We start from the raw sequence: 16,168 nt of genomic DNA on the forward strand, positions 1-16,168 counted from the left end.
CTCATCAAACAGCCTCATTGGTAACTGGGCGTCCCACCGGGACCGATCTGTTTGTTGGTCCAACGATATATTTATCAACTGCCTGTACTTCTCAGTGGCACTGATACCCTGAAGACGTGGAGTCTGAGGGATGAATAGATGGCTGAGTAGATGGATTATTTATTTGTCAGGGTGAAAGGTCACAGAATGGCAGTGCGAGTTGGCATCGGTTGATATTCCCAGAGATGGAGAGACCTGCGTCTTTATATACCAGACCTCTTGACATCTTTGATTTGGTGAACTTGATGCACTGAGTGGGTGGTGTTAGTGCTCTGTAGGCCTGATGCTGAGCCTCCGTATAGACTTAACACAATGAGGGAATGAGTCAAAGTTACTGTATGCAGTGGAAAGAAATGAATTATGTAAGGGTTAAGGGTTCCAGGTGTCCAATGTAAGGTATTATTGGACGACGGCAAGGCATGAACCATCTGACACACAGTTCATTAATACATGACAATAGACACATCAAAGGGCATTGTACCATGGTCTTTCGCAAAGTATATATTTTTTAAAACATTAATTAATATTTGAATATGTTTTACAATCAGAATCTTAAGTTTTTCCAAACAATAACTCCCTTTCCTTGGTTACGCCTGAGGGTTTGACTAAAACCTGGAACAATCAATTCCATCCCATAAGGTTGTAATTCAATGGAAACGTTGGTCACTGCTCCAGGAAATAGAACAGACCTTAGACCTTAGATACGACTTGCCATTTCGTAGAACCCTTCAGCTCAGCTCCGAGACAGAGAGCTAATACTATGCTAGCAATAACATCACATAACATTGTGTACGGTTGGCAATCAGTACAAATAATTTGACAGTGTGTTTAACATCAAGGCAAGCTAGCTATCAGCCATGTCACTGTCCCCAAAACAACATAACAACTTTTACTAGAAGATGTATCCGTGATGTGTACCGTTACTGTCGCAGCCTGGAGTAGCGCCCTGAACAGTGAACAGGATGGGAGACAACGGTATTCACTGGGAAACAAAGTCCGTTTTAATTAACAATCAGTTTCACTGGAACTCCTTTAGTGGGTGTCCTTTCAAAAGTTTTTATGGACACCCTGCAGCCAATCAGAATCGAGTATTCAACCAGACCATGGTACAATAACTAATACATTAGGTCTGGCAATGCAAGACTAGACTTTACTCCACAGCCCTGTGGAGTGAGATCTGGCTACGTCACAGATACATACCAGGACAGGAGACATTGCATTTCTTTAAACCAATCACACACTAAGCTCCGGAGGCAGTGATGTTAAAAATGGCCTCATGTTTTTAGAAATAGCCTGTTGACTATTTGAAATATCTGATACAGTGTTAACGTCCCAGTTAGAGAGGAAATGCCCCACACATTTATCTTAAAATCACTCCCTGAAAGAACCAAGCAGACCGGCCTTGTTACACCATCCTAATGTTTTAAAACTCTAGCTTGCTAGTTGGAAGCTTGATGTTGTTTCTGTACTGAATGGATTTTGAGAACGGCCACACACAGAGAGCTGAAGCGGGGGGGGCACAGCCTGTTAGGCTTTATCCTGGAAATGTCCTTCCGTTGATCCAGACCAATTACAGTCCAGTGTCAGCCGTGTCTTTTGTTTTGGTTCTATTAGTCTTCGTTCCCTATGAATGTGATGTCATAGCAGCATTAAAACTGTCTGCGAAGAAACTCTGAATCCTTTTGATGTGTTTGTCTTGTGGTCCTCAGTTGGAGACCGTCCTTCAGAAGAGCGTGCAGCCGGCCATCACTAACATACCGTCGCACGTCGTCCACAACCAAACGGCCACCATGCTGGAGATTGGAACCAACCTGCTCACTCACACAGCGGAGCAGACTCGCAAACTCAACGTGGTGGAAGCCAAGGTAACCCGTCGCCACTTTGACCTCGCCACCTGGAAGCCGATGTCCTCGTTCTAATGTTGAACGTGTTCCACCAGGTGCTGAACCACACGTCTCGAATAGAGATCCAGCTGCTGGAGAATTCTCTGTCCACCAACAAGCTGGAGAAGGAGCTGCTGCTGCAGACCTCGGAGATCAGTCAGCTGCGAGACAAGAACAGGTAGGATACTTCATCTGTGGTACATTTGACACTCAATAATGCTCTATGGACACACGTTAGGAGTAACAATTTGCCATGTGTACACATACCAGGAATTTGACATTTTTTTGAAAACTTTTTGTTGTGCAATTTCACACTTATAGTTCAGTTCACACAGATTAAAATGACCGGGACTAGTTCACAGTTTCACGAGTTTTTTAAAGTGCTCATATTCTTCTTATTTTCAGGTTCATAATTGTATTTAGAAGTTTTATCAGAATAGGTTGTCATGGTTTCATTTTCAGAAAACACCATCTTTTTGTTGTACTGCACATTGCTGCAGCTCCTCTTTTCACCCTGAGTGTCGAGCTCTCTGTTTTAGCGACAGAGTGAGACATCTCACTTCTGTTCCATCTGCGAGTCACTAGGCAAGGACTACTAGCCAGTCAGAAGCAGAGTATGAGGGCCCTGACAGTACCTAGGTAAGGACTACTAGCCAGTCAGAAGAAGAGTATGAGGGCCCTGACAGTACCTAGGTAAGGACTACTAGCCAGTCAGAAGCAGAGTATGAGGATCCTGACAGTACCTAGGTAAGGACTACTAGCCAATCAGAAGCAGAGTATGAGGGTGTACCCTGACAGTACCTAGGTAAGGACTACTAGCCAGTCAGAAGCAGAGTATGAGGGCCCTGACAGTACCTAGGTAAGGACTACTAGCCAGTCAGAAGAAGAGTATGAGGGTCCTGACAGTACCTAGGTAAGGACTACTAGCCAGTCAGAAGCAGAGTATGAGGGTCCTGACAGTACCTAGGTAAGGACTACTAGCCAGTCAGAAGAAGAGTATGAGGGCCCTGACAGTACCTAGGTAAGGACTACTAGCCAGTCAGAAGCAGAGTATGAGGGTCCTGACAGTACCTAGGTAAGGACTACTAGCCAGTCAGAAGCAGAGTATGAGGGCCCTGACAGTACCTAGGTAAGGACTACTAGCCAGTCAGAAGCAGAGTATGAGGGCCCTGACAGTACCTAGGTAAGGACTACTAGCCAGTCAGAAGCAGAGTATGAGGGCGTGCCATGCTAGCAGCTAGGAGAGCATTATAACGTGTGTCTCTGAAGTAAAGGCTGGACTACATTAGAGCTGTTTGGAGCAGTGTGCGAACAGAGTTTTATGTTGGAGATGGTAAGTCCCTTTGGGGTGGGGGGGGGGGCTTTGGGCTTTTTCACTTTGTAAACCTATAACATGCACAAAAAATATATTCAACACAATAAAGGAAAGGGGAAAGCCAAAAAGCATAATATGAAGAATTAATCTGCTCCAAGCTATTCTTTTTCAGTAAACGCTTTTCAGTGAACACTACTAGACTCTTTCAAAAATTCATATAAACTGGCATCAGCAGTACGGGTAGCTGCGTCTGAATTGCCAGTGGCACAAGAAACACAGGTGTTGTGTGGAAGTCTGTCCCCCCAGTCAAACAGTGTTCCCTGTTGTTAGAATGCGTAGTGGCCCCCCCTCCATGCTTAGTGTTTGAGATAAGGTCACCTGGCGACAGTGAACACTGCTCCCGTTCTCGTTTTATTAGGTCACAACCGGATAGGTTGGGTTCACCCCCGACATGAGCACGTTCAGCTAAACTCCATCACACACACTGCTTGTTTTACACGCTCTCAATGTACTTCCAGCAGAACACAGAGGCCGCCATCTTTGAGCTAACCTTGAAAGTGGAAAATAAAACACCTTCGTTAGCTCACAGCAAAGTGCTATGAAGACCCCTTCAACAGCTGGAAAATCTAGTTAGAAACATCTTCTCACACCAGCCATATTTGACTTCTTTTTGTCTTTGTGTTAAATGTGTAAAATGTGAGTATATACAATCAAATATATCATTGGGACGTATGTAAATGTGCAGTACATACAAAACCTGCCACAGCTTAAAGACATAAAGAACACAACTCAGGAGGTAAAAAGAAGAGTCTTTATTTGGTAAAAATGGATGAAAAAAGGCAGTCAAAGCAAGGACAGAGAGGTCCGGCTGAGGCCCAATCTGAAATCCACAGGCCGGGTCAAAAAGCCCATCAGGATCAAAAAGCAGATGCAGGAAGGCTGAGGCACTGAGCCCCTCTCGCAGAGAGGCAGTGGATGGGGACTGGTACATACTGTACCTAGGGAGCTAATGAGGGAATGGGGAACAAGTGAAGGAAGGCCGGGTGATAGGAGTGGCAGGGTCTGCAACGACTGCACAGTTGGAGCACAAAGTAAAAACAAGCAAACTCAGTAAAGGATGAAAAAAGACTGAAATTTAAAACCATCATCATCATAAAACCATACCAGAAAAACAAACTGGAGCAGGGAAGGCGTTATGCCACTGGAACAGGAAGTACAGAAGACAAAAGTTTCCTTCTGGTAAAAGTGCACCCCTGAAACATACAGCATGAAGAGTTTATTTACAAAAACAGATGAAAAGGAAAGCAAAAGAACACCAGTTTGATTTATGTTCCCTGGACCTCTACCCTGGAGATCCCGAGTTCTCAGAAAGAACAATCTGAATCCGCTCAGTGAGTTCAGATGAGTTCAGATGAGTTCCTCCATCGAGTAATGCTGCTCATTAACTATGCCCTTGCAGCAGAGCTGCACCAATCACATCGGTGTATCTGATATAGGCGGGGCCAGAGGCGAGCTGCACCAATGACATCGGTGTATCTGATATAGGCGGGGCCAGAGGCGAGCTGCACCAATCACATCGGTGTATCTGATATAGGCGGGGCCAGAGGCGAGCTGCACCAATCACATCGGTGTATCTGATATAGGCGGGGCCAGAGGCGAGCTGCACCAATCACATCGGTGTATCTGATATAGGCGGGGCCAGAGGTGAGCTGCACCAATCACATCGGTGTATCTGTTATATCTGGTGTATATGGTCTGGATTTCCAGGCTAATGGACTGCACCTAAACAAAAAAAAAACAGGATTTAGGAAAAAATATATTTTGCAAATTAACACTTAATATAAGTTGATCAAGTCAGTGTTTACAGTTGCATCTCTGTCTGCATCTCTAATGAAGACAATAATACATCTCTAAATATTTAAGAACATATATTTAAAGTATATTGTTAAGTGCATTTTCAAGGCACCATACATTTCAGAAATAGCTTCTATTGTTTTAAATCCTGTGCGGACATGTTTGAGGACACATAGAAATACATTGCTTTGGACGATAATCTGTGTGTGATGAAACCAGTTGAATTGACCTTGCATGGGGGGGTGGGGGGAGGATAGACGGACTGCCCAGAGCCTTATCTGCGATTTCACAACTATAACAGTGAGAACATTTGAAATCCAAGCAGGTCATTAGAGATGATGAAAATACGTCCACAGCTGCCGCTGCGAGACATGCCAATATTTGGAATCACAATATTTTTACTATTTTTCACGGTGAGGTGAAGTTGGACGGTGCGCTGAGCAGTAAAACATGCAGAGTAATTATCAAGCATGTCCTCTGTTTACAGTAACAGATAATACAAACAGACAGGCAGAAACCTGTGAAAAAGCGAGAAAGAAAGTAACCAAAACTGCATAATGCCCCTTGTGTCTTCGTTTACGGTAGAATACGAGTTTCAGTGGACGTCGGTGATGCATGGGGGGGGGACATTGGCCTCACATGTTCACCCTGATCTGACTGGGGGAGTCTTCTCGCAGTCGGTTTTTGTTGAACAGATGTTTTCAGTCGCTAACAAACCATGGAAGCTCCAGCTGTGTTTGTGTGGAGCTACATGTTTCTTTTTTGGTATTTTCATACAAACGTCTCTCTTTTTCTTCTAATCGCTGCCTACATCAAACCAGCGTCTGTTCCACTTCTGGCCTTGCTTTGAGTTTATTAAAATTCACTGTTTATAGGGTTAGGGTTAGTTAAGTTTTTTAATTGTTTAGGTACGTGGACTCCTCTGCATTTTTCCAAAATATAGCTAAATAAAAACAATAAGAAATAAGAAAAACAGTCCGGTTTTAACTGAGAAAGCGTTCTTGAGATAATCCTGTGTGTTTTGAGAGGTCCCTAAAAGCCTTAAAGAAAGGATCAATTCACAACTTTTAGGTATTTAATCCTTTATTTTACCTTAAAATATGACAATGATGTGTCCAGAGTGCTGGTTCTGATTGTGTTGGGTAATGGTCAGGCCGATGAGCCACTACTGGATGAAGGCAGCGTTTTTTTACCTAACAATCTGCCATTTCTTTATCAGTACCTAAAAAAGAATAATCTGAATATAGGCTGTTGCTGCCTTCAGTTAGTTAGAACCCAAAATAATAACTTCTAATGAGAACAGGGAAACATTGCTGCTAAAACATCAAAGCATGAACATAAGACTGTGATAATTTGAGTCTTTTTGTGTTTTGAAAGTCCAATTTCTCTGACTCCAGCTTGTTAAATGGGAATAAGTTCTAGTTTCTTCTCTCCTCTGTGACAGTAATCTGAACATCTTTGAGTTGTGGACAAAACAAGACATTTGAGGGCTTTGGGAAACACTGATCTACATGTTTCACATTTTAGAGACCTAAACATTTATTCCATTAATCAAGAGAAATGATCAGCAGATTAATCGACTATGAAAAGAATTGTTAGTTGCAGCCCTAAACTCAACATTTAATATCTGTGTTCATATAGAAAAAACACTATTTTCTGTGTTTTGGATGTAGTTGGAAATGTGTGCAAACTCATAAATCCACACACACACAGACACACACACACACACAAACAGACTTGTGCTGTCCAAACCGCAGCCCCCCGGCGATCAGCGGCTCCCCATCAGTCCTCCTGCCCCTGAAGGATGTTGGGTCGTTCATGTGCGGGTCAGCGTGTTGCAGTGGTCAGAAGCAGCAGCTGGTCATGTGCTTCAGCTCTCAGTCTCACCGACAGATGTAAAGTGATATCACTCACAGGTGGAACAGAGCCACATGATGGTGGAGGGTCACGTCTGACACACGTCAGCTACACTTCAGCACAAACTGGGTTCTACAGTGTGGTTAGAAAGGCTATAACGGATGTTATATTAACAGATCTCACATTCCATGTGTGGCACACCAATGGCTGTCGGACTGAATGAAATAAAATCCCTCGGAACGCACCAAAGCCATGGCTACTGCCGACGGCAGCTGATTGGACAAACATGTCACGTGGGTCTGGTCTCTCGAGAAATTCAAAGCCAGATTGTCATGGCGGCTTGTACAGGATACAGTCTCATGATTTACTGAAATAGTTCACCGACACGTGCTTCTGTGCAGCTGCTGAATCTGTCTTCATTTTAGATCCGCAAAGGTCAGTTTAAAAGGTTTTCCTCAGATTTTGAGAGACTCTGGTCACACTCATCCCACCCATCATTTCCGGGTTAGCACTCCACCAATCAGATTGGTCCTTTGAGTCCGACTGCCTCCAGTGCCCACCTTCTGACCGAACATGTCAGGTCGGCCAAACTGTCCATCGGGTTGGAGTGTCAGGACCTTTAATGGACTGACATTCCCATTTACCTGAACTAGAGGAGAACAGGGGAGCCTAAATCCTCCTGGCCTGGCATGGATGGCTATCCTCCTTGCAGAGCTGGTAAACCACTTTGGTCCAGACTGATATATGTCAACGACTATTCAATGGATTAAGATAAAACTTTGTAGAGGCGTTCATGGTTCCCAGAGGATGAATCCATTCCTCGTCCCCTGACATTTCCTCCAGTGCCAACACAGTTTCCACGTACCTTGGGAAATACTTTTTACTTCTGTCTACTTGATGTATTTGTGCAGACATTCATGGTAACCAGAATATCTACCATGCGGACTTTGCTGATCAACTAACGTTACCTCTATGTTAACGTCCATGTTCCTCTCAGGATCAACTGGAGCACAATTTTCTCTTAACAACACAAATTCTGTGCTAAGCTTGTCGCATGGCGACTTGTTTTACTCTAAACTACGGTAATTAATGTCTTCTTGCAGCAGGAAACAGCAACTTTGGGATGAATTGGGACATGAAGTCCCTGAACGTTAGTGACAACAACATTGAGTGTAATTCTAATAAAAAGATGAAGAATCTACTCATACAGAAGGTTATGAGATATTTCATTTACAATAATGGTTTTTCCTGATATTGGACAACAGCCCAAAGTATTTAACACTCCGAGTGTGAGTTATTCTGGGAGACACATTTTCCCACCCGACTCCTGCTGCCCCCCCACCCGTTCTGTTGTCTGCACTCAGAGCAAAGTGAGTGTGAACTGGAGATCAGTGTTTCAGTGTCCCAAGTTTCCCTCTGATGCCACTCCTTCATCAGGTTTCATTTACTTGGCCCCCGTGTTGTTGATGGAACTGGGGGCTGGCGTCTATTTCCAGCAGCTGTCCTGCTGGTTCAGCTGCAGAGATAACGTGACCTGCAGTCTGTTCTGGCAGAAAAAATGATGGGCGGTTATAAATCTATATTTCACTGTTTTACGGCTTCTCTAACAGGAGGGAGTAACTCAGGAGTAACAACCTCTGGGCCGTTACAGACAGATTTGTAGTACAAATAGTTTGGATTTCTGTCCTCCTGTTGACACACACACACACACCACCACACACACACACACACACACACACTGTTAAACACACTGATAACAATATGACACATTCCAGGAGTTATTGTGTGATGACATAGTAATTTACTTCCCCTCAGCCTGCCGTCTCCACTCCTTATTTTACTTATTGCCTACCATTCCCAGAATTCCTTGATCCAGCTGCTACAGAATTGTCTTTCTGTACTTTATGTTATATGTCTTCTATCATTTTTCATTTGAACATACATGAGGGTCAAACATCAGAAGTGTGTCTCTGGAACTCCCACCTGATCAGTTGACTGCTGATGTTTGATCGAGACTTTCCATCAGTCGTTTCAAACGGTTTCTCCAAACAACATTATGTGTTTATCGTTCACGTGACACAGCCCTCTATCAGACGCAGTAGTTATGGCCGCAGTAAAGGAAGAGGTCCGCTGATGGTTTTATTGAGCTGCAGAGTCAGTGTAGGGCGGATGGATTACGTTCTCTGTACATACCTGGTTAGTCAGTGAAACCTACTTGTGTGTATCTTTGAGGTTTACGGCTGCATACACACACACTGCAGGTCTTTCCATTTGAGGTGCTGTAGGTAGGATTGGGAGGATCCAGGACAACTTCTCAGTCCCTCCCCCCTTTCTACCAAAGCCCCAAATGGTCTCCTAAGCCCCTCCCCCCACAAGGGAGAATTAATGTGTGTGCCTAAACAGTGATTGACATGCATTTAGACCCTCCCCGGCCTTGATTGGAGGATCTGAACAGGGAGCGGTAGATTTTTGCCAAATCGTGATGCATTGCAGTATATCTTGATGTGTTACCGCCCTGTTAACAGTGTTTATAAAGTAACAGTGGACGTCTGCACTAATTCTGATGCCGTGGTGGCAGAAACATTGCCACTACAAAATCATCCAGGGGGGCGTCAAAACAACCCGTTTTAGAACACAATGGTTTTATCATTAAAACATCAAGTTTTGGAACTCTCTCGATGTCATGTGACCTGTGGCCAGATCTCTGTAAGAACAAGGACAATACACACTGGCACCAAACATACATTGCTGCATTGTGGGTTGACCTTTATGTGATTTGCAGTGAAAAACATGTACTATACATGTCTTGTGAGTGTGCTGTTGATGGAGTGTCTAAAGTCTTTGTTTCTCTGTCCGTCTGTCCATCAGTCGTTTGGAGAGTAAAGTCCAGAGGTTGGAGTCTCAGCAAAAGGGAGAGCTGGAGGACATGAAGGAGGAGAAGAACAGGCTGCAGGTATACTCATCAGCAGGTGTTTGGACAGGTGTCAGTGTAATGCATCCACTCTATTATATTACATGTGTTTTAACTATATACTACATACTATATGCAATGTAAATATCAGCAGGATTACTTCATGTGAATCATTTAGCAACATGGATAAGGCCGAGCCTCAGTCCTAGCTGGTTGACATAAGCATAAAGAATATCAATGGGATAAAAAGTAAAATATATAATTATATAGTTAAGTGCATAGAATATGAACAAAAGCCAGAGAGTAAAAATTAAAACTCGGAACGAGGGTTCATCATTGTTGTAAATCTGCTGTATGAAGTCCAGACTGATGCGGGTGGTTTGCTCCCAGTCTGTCGTCAGGGCGCAGGTGGCGGCCATCGAGTCTCTGGAGAGGCAGCTGAGGGTCGCCAGCAGCAATAACACGGCTCTGCAGAGGCAGCAGGCTCAGCTGATGGAGTCTGTCCACACACTCATTAACATGGTGGCCACCACTACAGGTACACACACACACACACACACACACACACACACACACACACACACACACACACACACACACACACACACACACACACACACACACACACACACACACACACACACACGGGACAAAAGCATATCGTCCCAGCCATAATATACAGAGTGTGTGTCTGTTTAGGGTCACCTCCCCGGGACCAGATGTGGAGGGACTGTGCAGATGCTTACAAGGCGGGCCACTCCGTCAGCGGCCTTTATACCATCTACATTGGGAACAGGACTGAACCGGTGCAGGTAGGACCACTGAACCTCCGTCTAGGTTCTCCTGTTCTTCCACCCATTTTATTCATTAAGTATTATATATTTTCAACAACAGAACACACACACAATGGCCAACGTGTCCGAGCTTGAAAAAACCAAACATTGGCTGGTCTTTAGATCAGTGGTTTTAAGACTGACCCGTCAGTGTGATGGAAACACACACTGGACATAACACAGCTGAAACAACTAGTGGACTATTCAATATACAGAAAAATATTCATTACAAATAAAATGTATATATATGTATATATACAGTATATATATAAAAAGAATTGTGTTCCTTTTAAAAGAAAAACTGAAAAATTGTCAAACAATTTCCTCCTTGTCACATATATACAGTATGATGGTATATTAGGGCCATGGTAAATCAAATCAAATCAAAAATAATGATGGAGCCAGGTAGGGCTCTCTTAAAATAATCAGTTCTCCAATTATAACCCTTCTCTTTTTGTGTTATCTGATATTGATTATGATATTGCTTCTTGCTTGTACAAATTAGAAGTTCTCTTAAGATCTCGTTTGTATCCAAGCTCAGTTTGTACAGTAATCTGATGTTCCCCTAACCTAACTGATATTGAATCCGGAATCTGAATCAGGACCTTGTGAATCAGAATTGATTTGGGAAATCATCTGGGGTACCCAGCCCTAGAGCCAAGGGAGGGGGGTAAAATTTTATAAGACAGTCTAAAAATAAAAGTCATACTTATACGTGGTCTTGTAAAGTACTTGAAAGAATACTTGAGTAAAAGTACAACCGTCCTACCAGCCTACTAGCCACCTTGAGTAAAAGTATTTGATATTTACTGTACTTAAGTATCAAAAGTCATTTTTTAACTTTTATTATGAACTTTATTGTGGCTTTCTTATAGTAAAGCATAATACTGAGGGTTTCCACACCTTTTAAATCGAGTTTGACCTGATTTAGATGATTCCATTATCCCCTACCAGTGTGATGAGTGTCAGACTAAATCCTACTTTGCTCTCCTCCAGGTGTTCTGTGACATGGAAACGAGTGGCGGGGGCTGGACGGTGTTCCAGCGGCGATTTAACGGCAGCGTTGACTTCCAGAGGAGCTGGAGGGAATACAAAATGGTCCGTTTGTCCCTTGAGGTGGTCTACTTTAAGGTCAGAGTGAAAATGTTTGGATCACTGACCCAGCCTCCTCCCGTCCTGCAGGGCTTCGGGGACGTGTTCGGAGAACACTGGCTGGGGAACGAGGTGATGTACCTGCTGACCAGTCAGGGTCAGTACTCTCTGAGAGTGGAGCTGAGGGACTGGGAGGGACACCCCGCCCACTCCCTGTATGACCGGTTCACACTGACCAGCGAGAGACAGCAGTACAGGTAACTGACAGTTACACACACACACACACAGAGCCAGTGTGGCGTCTGTCTCTAGGATTGGTTCACAGGGGTTTGAGCATCACCATGGTACATCGACAAGAATGTAGGAGGGACAGCGATAGGCAATTTATGTTTTCCTTATAATGTTTGCATTTCAGAACCTTAGGAAATGGACAGCAGCCAACACAAACACACACACCTATTAACTCAATAATAATAAAGCTGTAAAGTAGTATCTTTCCACTCAGGACAGGATATGGATATATATGGATAGGATACAGCGCAGGGGGACTGACAGCGACAGAACCAACTATGACAGACGCTCCACTTAGCACCAACTGCAGTGCTTCATTTTAATGAATGTAGCCTACTAGCAGTCTGGCACACGGGGGGGCTCAGGATTTTCCATGAGCATGGTACCCATGGTATTGGCTAATTTGGACAACTGATGCTTCAGTTTAGGCCATTTATTGTTACTTTACACACATTTAGGGCAGAGGCAGATGATGGGATTGACTGTTTTTTATCACACACAACCATGGTTTGTGGACAGAGGGCCCTCACATGCTGCTGCCAGCCACAGCTAAGGACAGGAGGATTTCTAGAGTAGGCCATGATTAGGAGTGAGTGAAGTCAGCTGAGAATGGATGAGTCCATGCCATGAAAGGTCAGAGAGGGTCACTGATTAGTATGGCTCCATACTGCAGCAGTGTTTCATCATTTTTCATCTTTCACAACACATTTGCCCTTTATTGTTTAAGAAATGTGGCCTCAGGAGTGTGGATAACAAAAAGTAGATGTAGAAAACTGAAGTGAAGAAAATGCATGTGAATTAAAAAGTCTAGAGATAAATGATTCAGTGATTTGATGACCTCTATTGACATTTAATTTAAAACAATGTGCTTACACAGCTGGGCTGTGTAGTAACACTACCATGCTACCATTCATCCTTCCCTCCACCCAACTGACAGTTATTGATTCCACCGAGCAATTGGTACTTCGGCTCAAAATTTCAATCAAAACCAGCACTGGGCTGCTTGGAGTGTTGGATACGGTTCATTTCAGTGTTGTGAACGATCATTATACAGACAATTATCCCATTTAGAGTGCGGTGTGTAATGTGTGTTCTTATATAGTATATAGTATATTTTTGAACATTGTCTGCTGCTAATAAAAGCTGCTGTAAACGTAGAAAATCCCCATAGGGATTAGCAAGGACTCTATCTATTTATACTTTATATTTACACTCTTTTCTACTTTGTACACCAATTTACCTTTGGGATAAAGTTACATCTCATCATATCTTACAACTGCACATGCTCATTTCATGGATCAGCCCTCCAATGGATCACCCTGTCTCTTGTCACTCAGGTTGTATCTGAGAGGCTACAGCGGCACAGCGGGGAGGCAGAGCAGCCTGACCACCCACGGGACCGGCTTCAGCACCCGAGACCAGGACAACGACAACTGTGACCACTGCAAGTGTGCCCTGATGCTCACGGGAGGTAAGGCTCCAAATCTCCGCTCCATTCTGGGTTACAGCGTCCTCCACGACAAATGTTCCTAACGTTTATAAAAGTAAAGATAGGACACTTCCACAATGTCCCCTCTAGGAAATATTTAAACACACCGTCATGAACAGGTTCTATAATATCCTACGAAATTATGGTGACAGGTCACATGAAAATTAAGTTGAGCCGTCCTTCCAGTTAAATTTAGCCGAGAAAGGTGACTGGAAGCCGGGTTCAGAGCGCTGTGCCAGCAGCCGTTTTTATATATTCATATTACATGACATTAATGTGTTCATTTGAAAGTACAAATAGACTCCATCCATCTGCGCCTCTTCTCCATTAATAATCCCTCTCTTTTTTGTTCCGTCCCTCCCTTTCTCACAATCCTCCTCCTCCTCCTCCTCCTCCTCCTCCTCCTCCTCCTCCTCCTGCTCCTCCTGCTCCTCCGTGTGTCTCTGTCTCTCCATCAGGTTGGTGGTTTGACGCTTGTGGTTTCTCCAACCTGAACGGTATTTACTACACCGTTGGCCACAACATCAGGAAGCTCAACGGCATCAAGTGGCACCACTTCAGGGGCCCCAGCTACTCCCTGCGCTCCACTTCCATGATGGTACGGCCCTATGACTTCTAACAACAGCTCTCCCCTTCCAGCGGTGGTACAACCCACAGCCTTAGGACCCTCCAGTATCATGATGGTACAACCCTATGGCTCCCAACACAACTCCAGGGCTCCAATGGCTTCCTGACGAAGTGGAATTTCTCACCATGTGGAACACCCCTCAATTTAAGCGTCATGATGGTATGATAACTTCCAAACTCACAACCCTCCATTCCACTTCCATGATGGTACAAGCCAACAACTTTGAACAACAACCCTGCCTGTCCTCCGACTGAACGCCGTGATGTCAAAACCCCTCTGCCCCAGTTTTATGCTTTTAAAAGTCTTGCTTTATGGTTCTTCTCTGGGACTTTGTTTTTATGACTTACCCTGGATCCATGAGGCTAGAAAGAAGCAAGTTCATACAAAGTGCAGTTTGAAGTGTTTTTAGTTACATGCCTATCTTGATAAAGCACTCTGCAACTCACTCTCGCCATGCAAGGTGCAAGTGCCATTGGGCTTCAGTGTCTTGGCCAAGGACACTGTGACATGTGGACAGGAGGAGCTGGGGATTGAACCATCCATGACCTCCTGAGCCTGGACAGCCTTCATAGAAAGGTGGGAGACAAGTTAATTGTGGGGATAAGAGTGCACATTTTCAGGCAGTCTCCCTTGGAACACATTCATGGTGTTGCACGTGTTTGTACATTTAAAATAAAGACAGGCTGTGTAAGGATGACCAAAGAGAGCTTGAGAGAAAAGTTCAATCCCTGGCTCATGTCTCACCTCCACTGTCACGTGCCGTGTTGTGTTGTGTGTGATTCTCTGCAGGTGTGTGTGATTCTCTGCAGGTGTGTGTGATTCTCTGCAGGTGTGTGTGATTCTTTCCAGGTGTGTGTGATTCTCTGCAGGTGTGTGTGATTCTCTGCAGGTGTGTGTGATTCTCTGCAGGTGTGTGTGATTCTCTGCAGGTGTGTGTGATTCTAAGCAGGTGTGTGTGATTCTCTGCAGGTGTGTGCTGCTGATGACATATAGCCCTGTGTGCTGTCTCCGTGGCTTTGCTGGTGTGTGATTGTGAAACTGCTTCCTCAGTCCAGGTAGGGTAGTGTCCAGCTGGGCCTAATCAACCTTTCCTTGGGACACTAGTTTATTGTTTTGCCTTTGGTTTTGGCCGCTGATGTGCTTCCTCGAGGCTGGCATGGCTTCAGAAGATACACAGGGTTTAGTATTGGTTAGGCAGGTTCTGGGGAAGATTTGTTTCCGTCAGTGCAAGGTTGGAGGCCTATTGTGTGGGATTATTTTTTATATTGAATATTAAACTTAGCTTGTGAATAGCGTACGATGGCAGCTTTCAAGTTAGGTGCATTTGTGTCTGACCCTACTTTAGGTACATTTGACAAGTGTACAAAGAAGGATCAGATTGAAGCATGAGATTGCGGTATATTCTGGTATTTCTGTCTGTTTCCCTCCGTAAGGCTGAAGGCTTTTGTGTTAGATGGTCTTTTTAGTAAGGAGGTTTTCTCTGTATCTGCACCTGTGTGCGACCCTGATCTAGCGGTGAGTGAACCTGATACTATCACTCCAGTTGTTCGACATGAGGGAGCCGACCGACAGCCCGTCACTTTACCGCAGTTTGAACCAATGTCGGTGGATTCATCTCCGGGTTCTAAGCTGGATGCCAGGTTGAAGGTGCGCTCAATGCGCCTTCAGGTAGAGAGGGAGAAGAAAGAGGCATTTTCAGCTCCACAGAGCGTTAGAGTTGAAGAAATTGGAGGCGTAGACTGCCTTAAAGATGTGTCAGATGGAAATACAGGCTGGGTTGGGAGTTGCCTGTAACATCACCGCTGCTGGGGCTCATTCTCACAGTTCTACCGTCAGTTTTAATGTGACTAAGCACATTTCGCTGGTGCCTATTTTCCGTGATTCAGTGGTTGAAGCTGACTTTGGTGCATTTGAGCGTATTGCTGCCGCTCTGCAGTGGCCTAAGGACGTGTGGGCTATCTTATTACGCTGTAAGT

General features: G+C 44.3%; 1 protein-coding gene across 1 annotated transcript in view; it reads left to right on the plus strand.

The window, feature by feature from the left end:
• The window catches only part of angpt4 (angiopoietin 4), a 55,677-nt gene extending 40,054 nt beyond the window's left edge, over positions 1–15,623 (plus strand). Inside the window, exons 2-10 of the mRNA XM_032514256.1 lie at positions 1,749–1,904; positions 1,979–2,100; positions 9,817–9,901; positions 10,250–10,397; positions 10,559–10,671; positions 11,689–11,790; positions 11,875–12,041; positions 13,413–13,546; positions 14,023–15,623. Of these exons, the coding sequence (XP_032370147.1) occupies positions 1,749–1,904; positions 1,979–2,100; positions 9,817–9,901; positions 10,250–10,397; positions 10,559–10,671; positions 11,689–11,790; positions 11,875–12,041; positions 13,413–13,546; positions 14,023–14,183 (1,188 nt within the window). The 3' untranslated portion in view covers positions 14,184–15,623. The remainder of the gene's footprint in view (positions 1–1,748; positions 1,905–1,978; positions 2,101–9,816; positions 9,902–10,249; positions 10,398–10,558; positions 10,672–11,688; positions 11,791–11,874; positions 12,042–13,412; positions 13,547–14,022) is intronic.
• Positions 15,624–16,168: the final 545 nt, after the last annotated feature.

Source organism: Etheostoma spectabile, chromosome 4 (assembly GCF_008692095.1).
Source record: "Etheostoma spectabile isolate EspeVRDwgs_2016 chromosome 4, UIUC_Espe_1.0, whole genome shotgun sequence".
Lineage (NCBI taxonomy): Eukaryota > Metazoa > Chordata > Actinopteri > Perciformes > Percidae > Etheostoma > Etheostoma spectabile.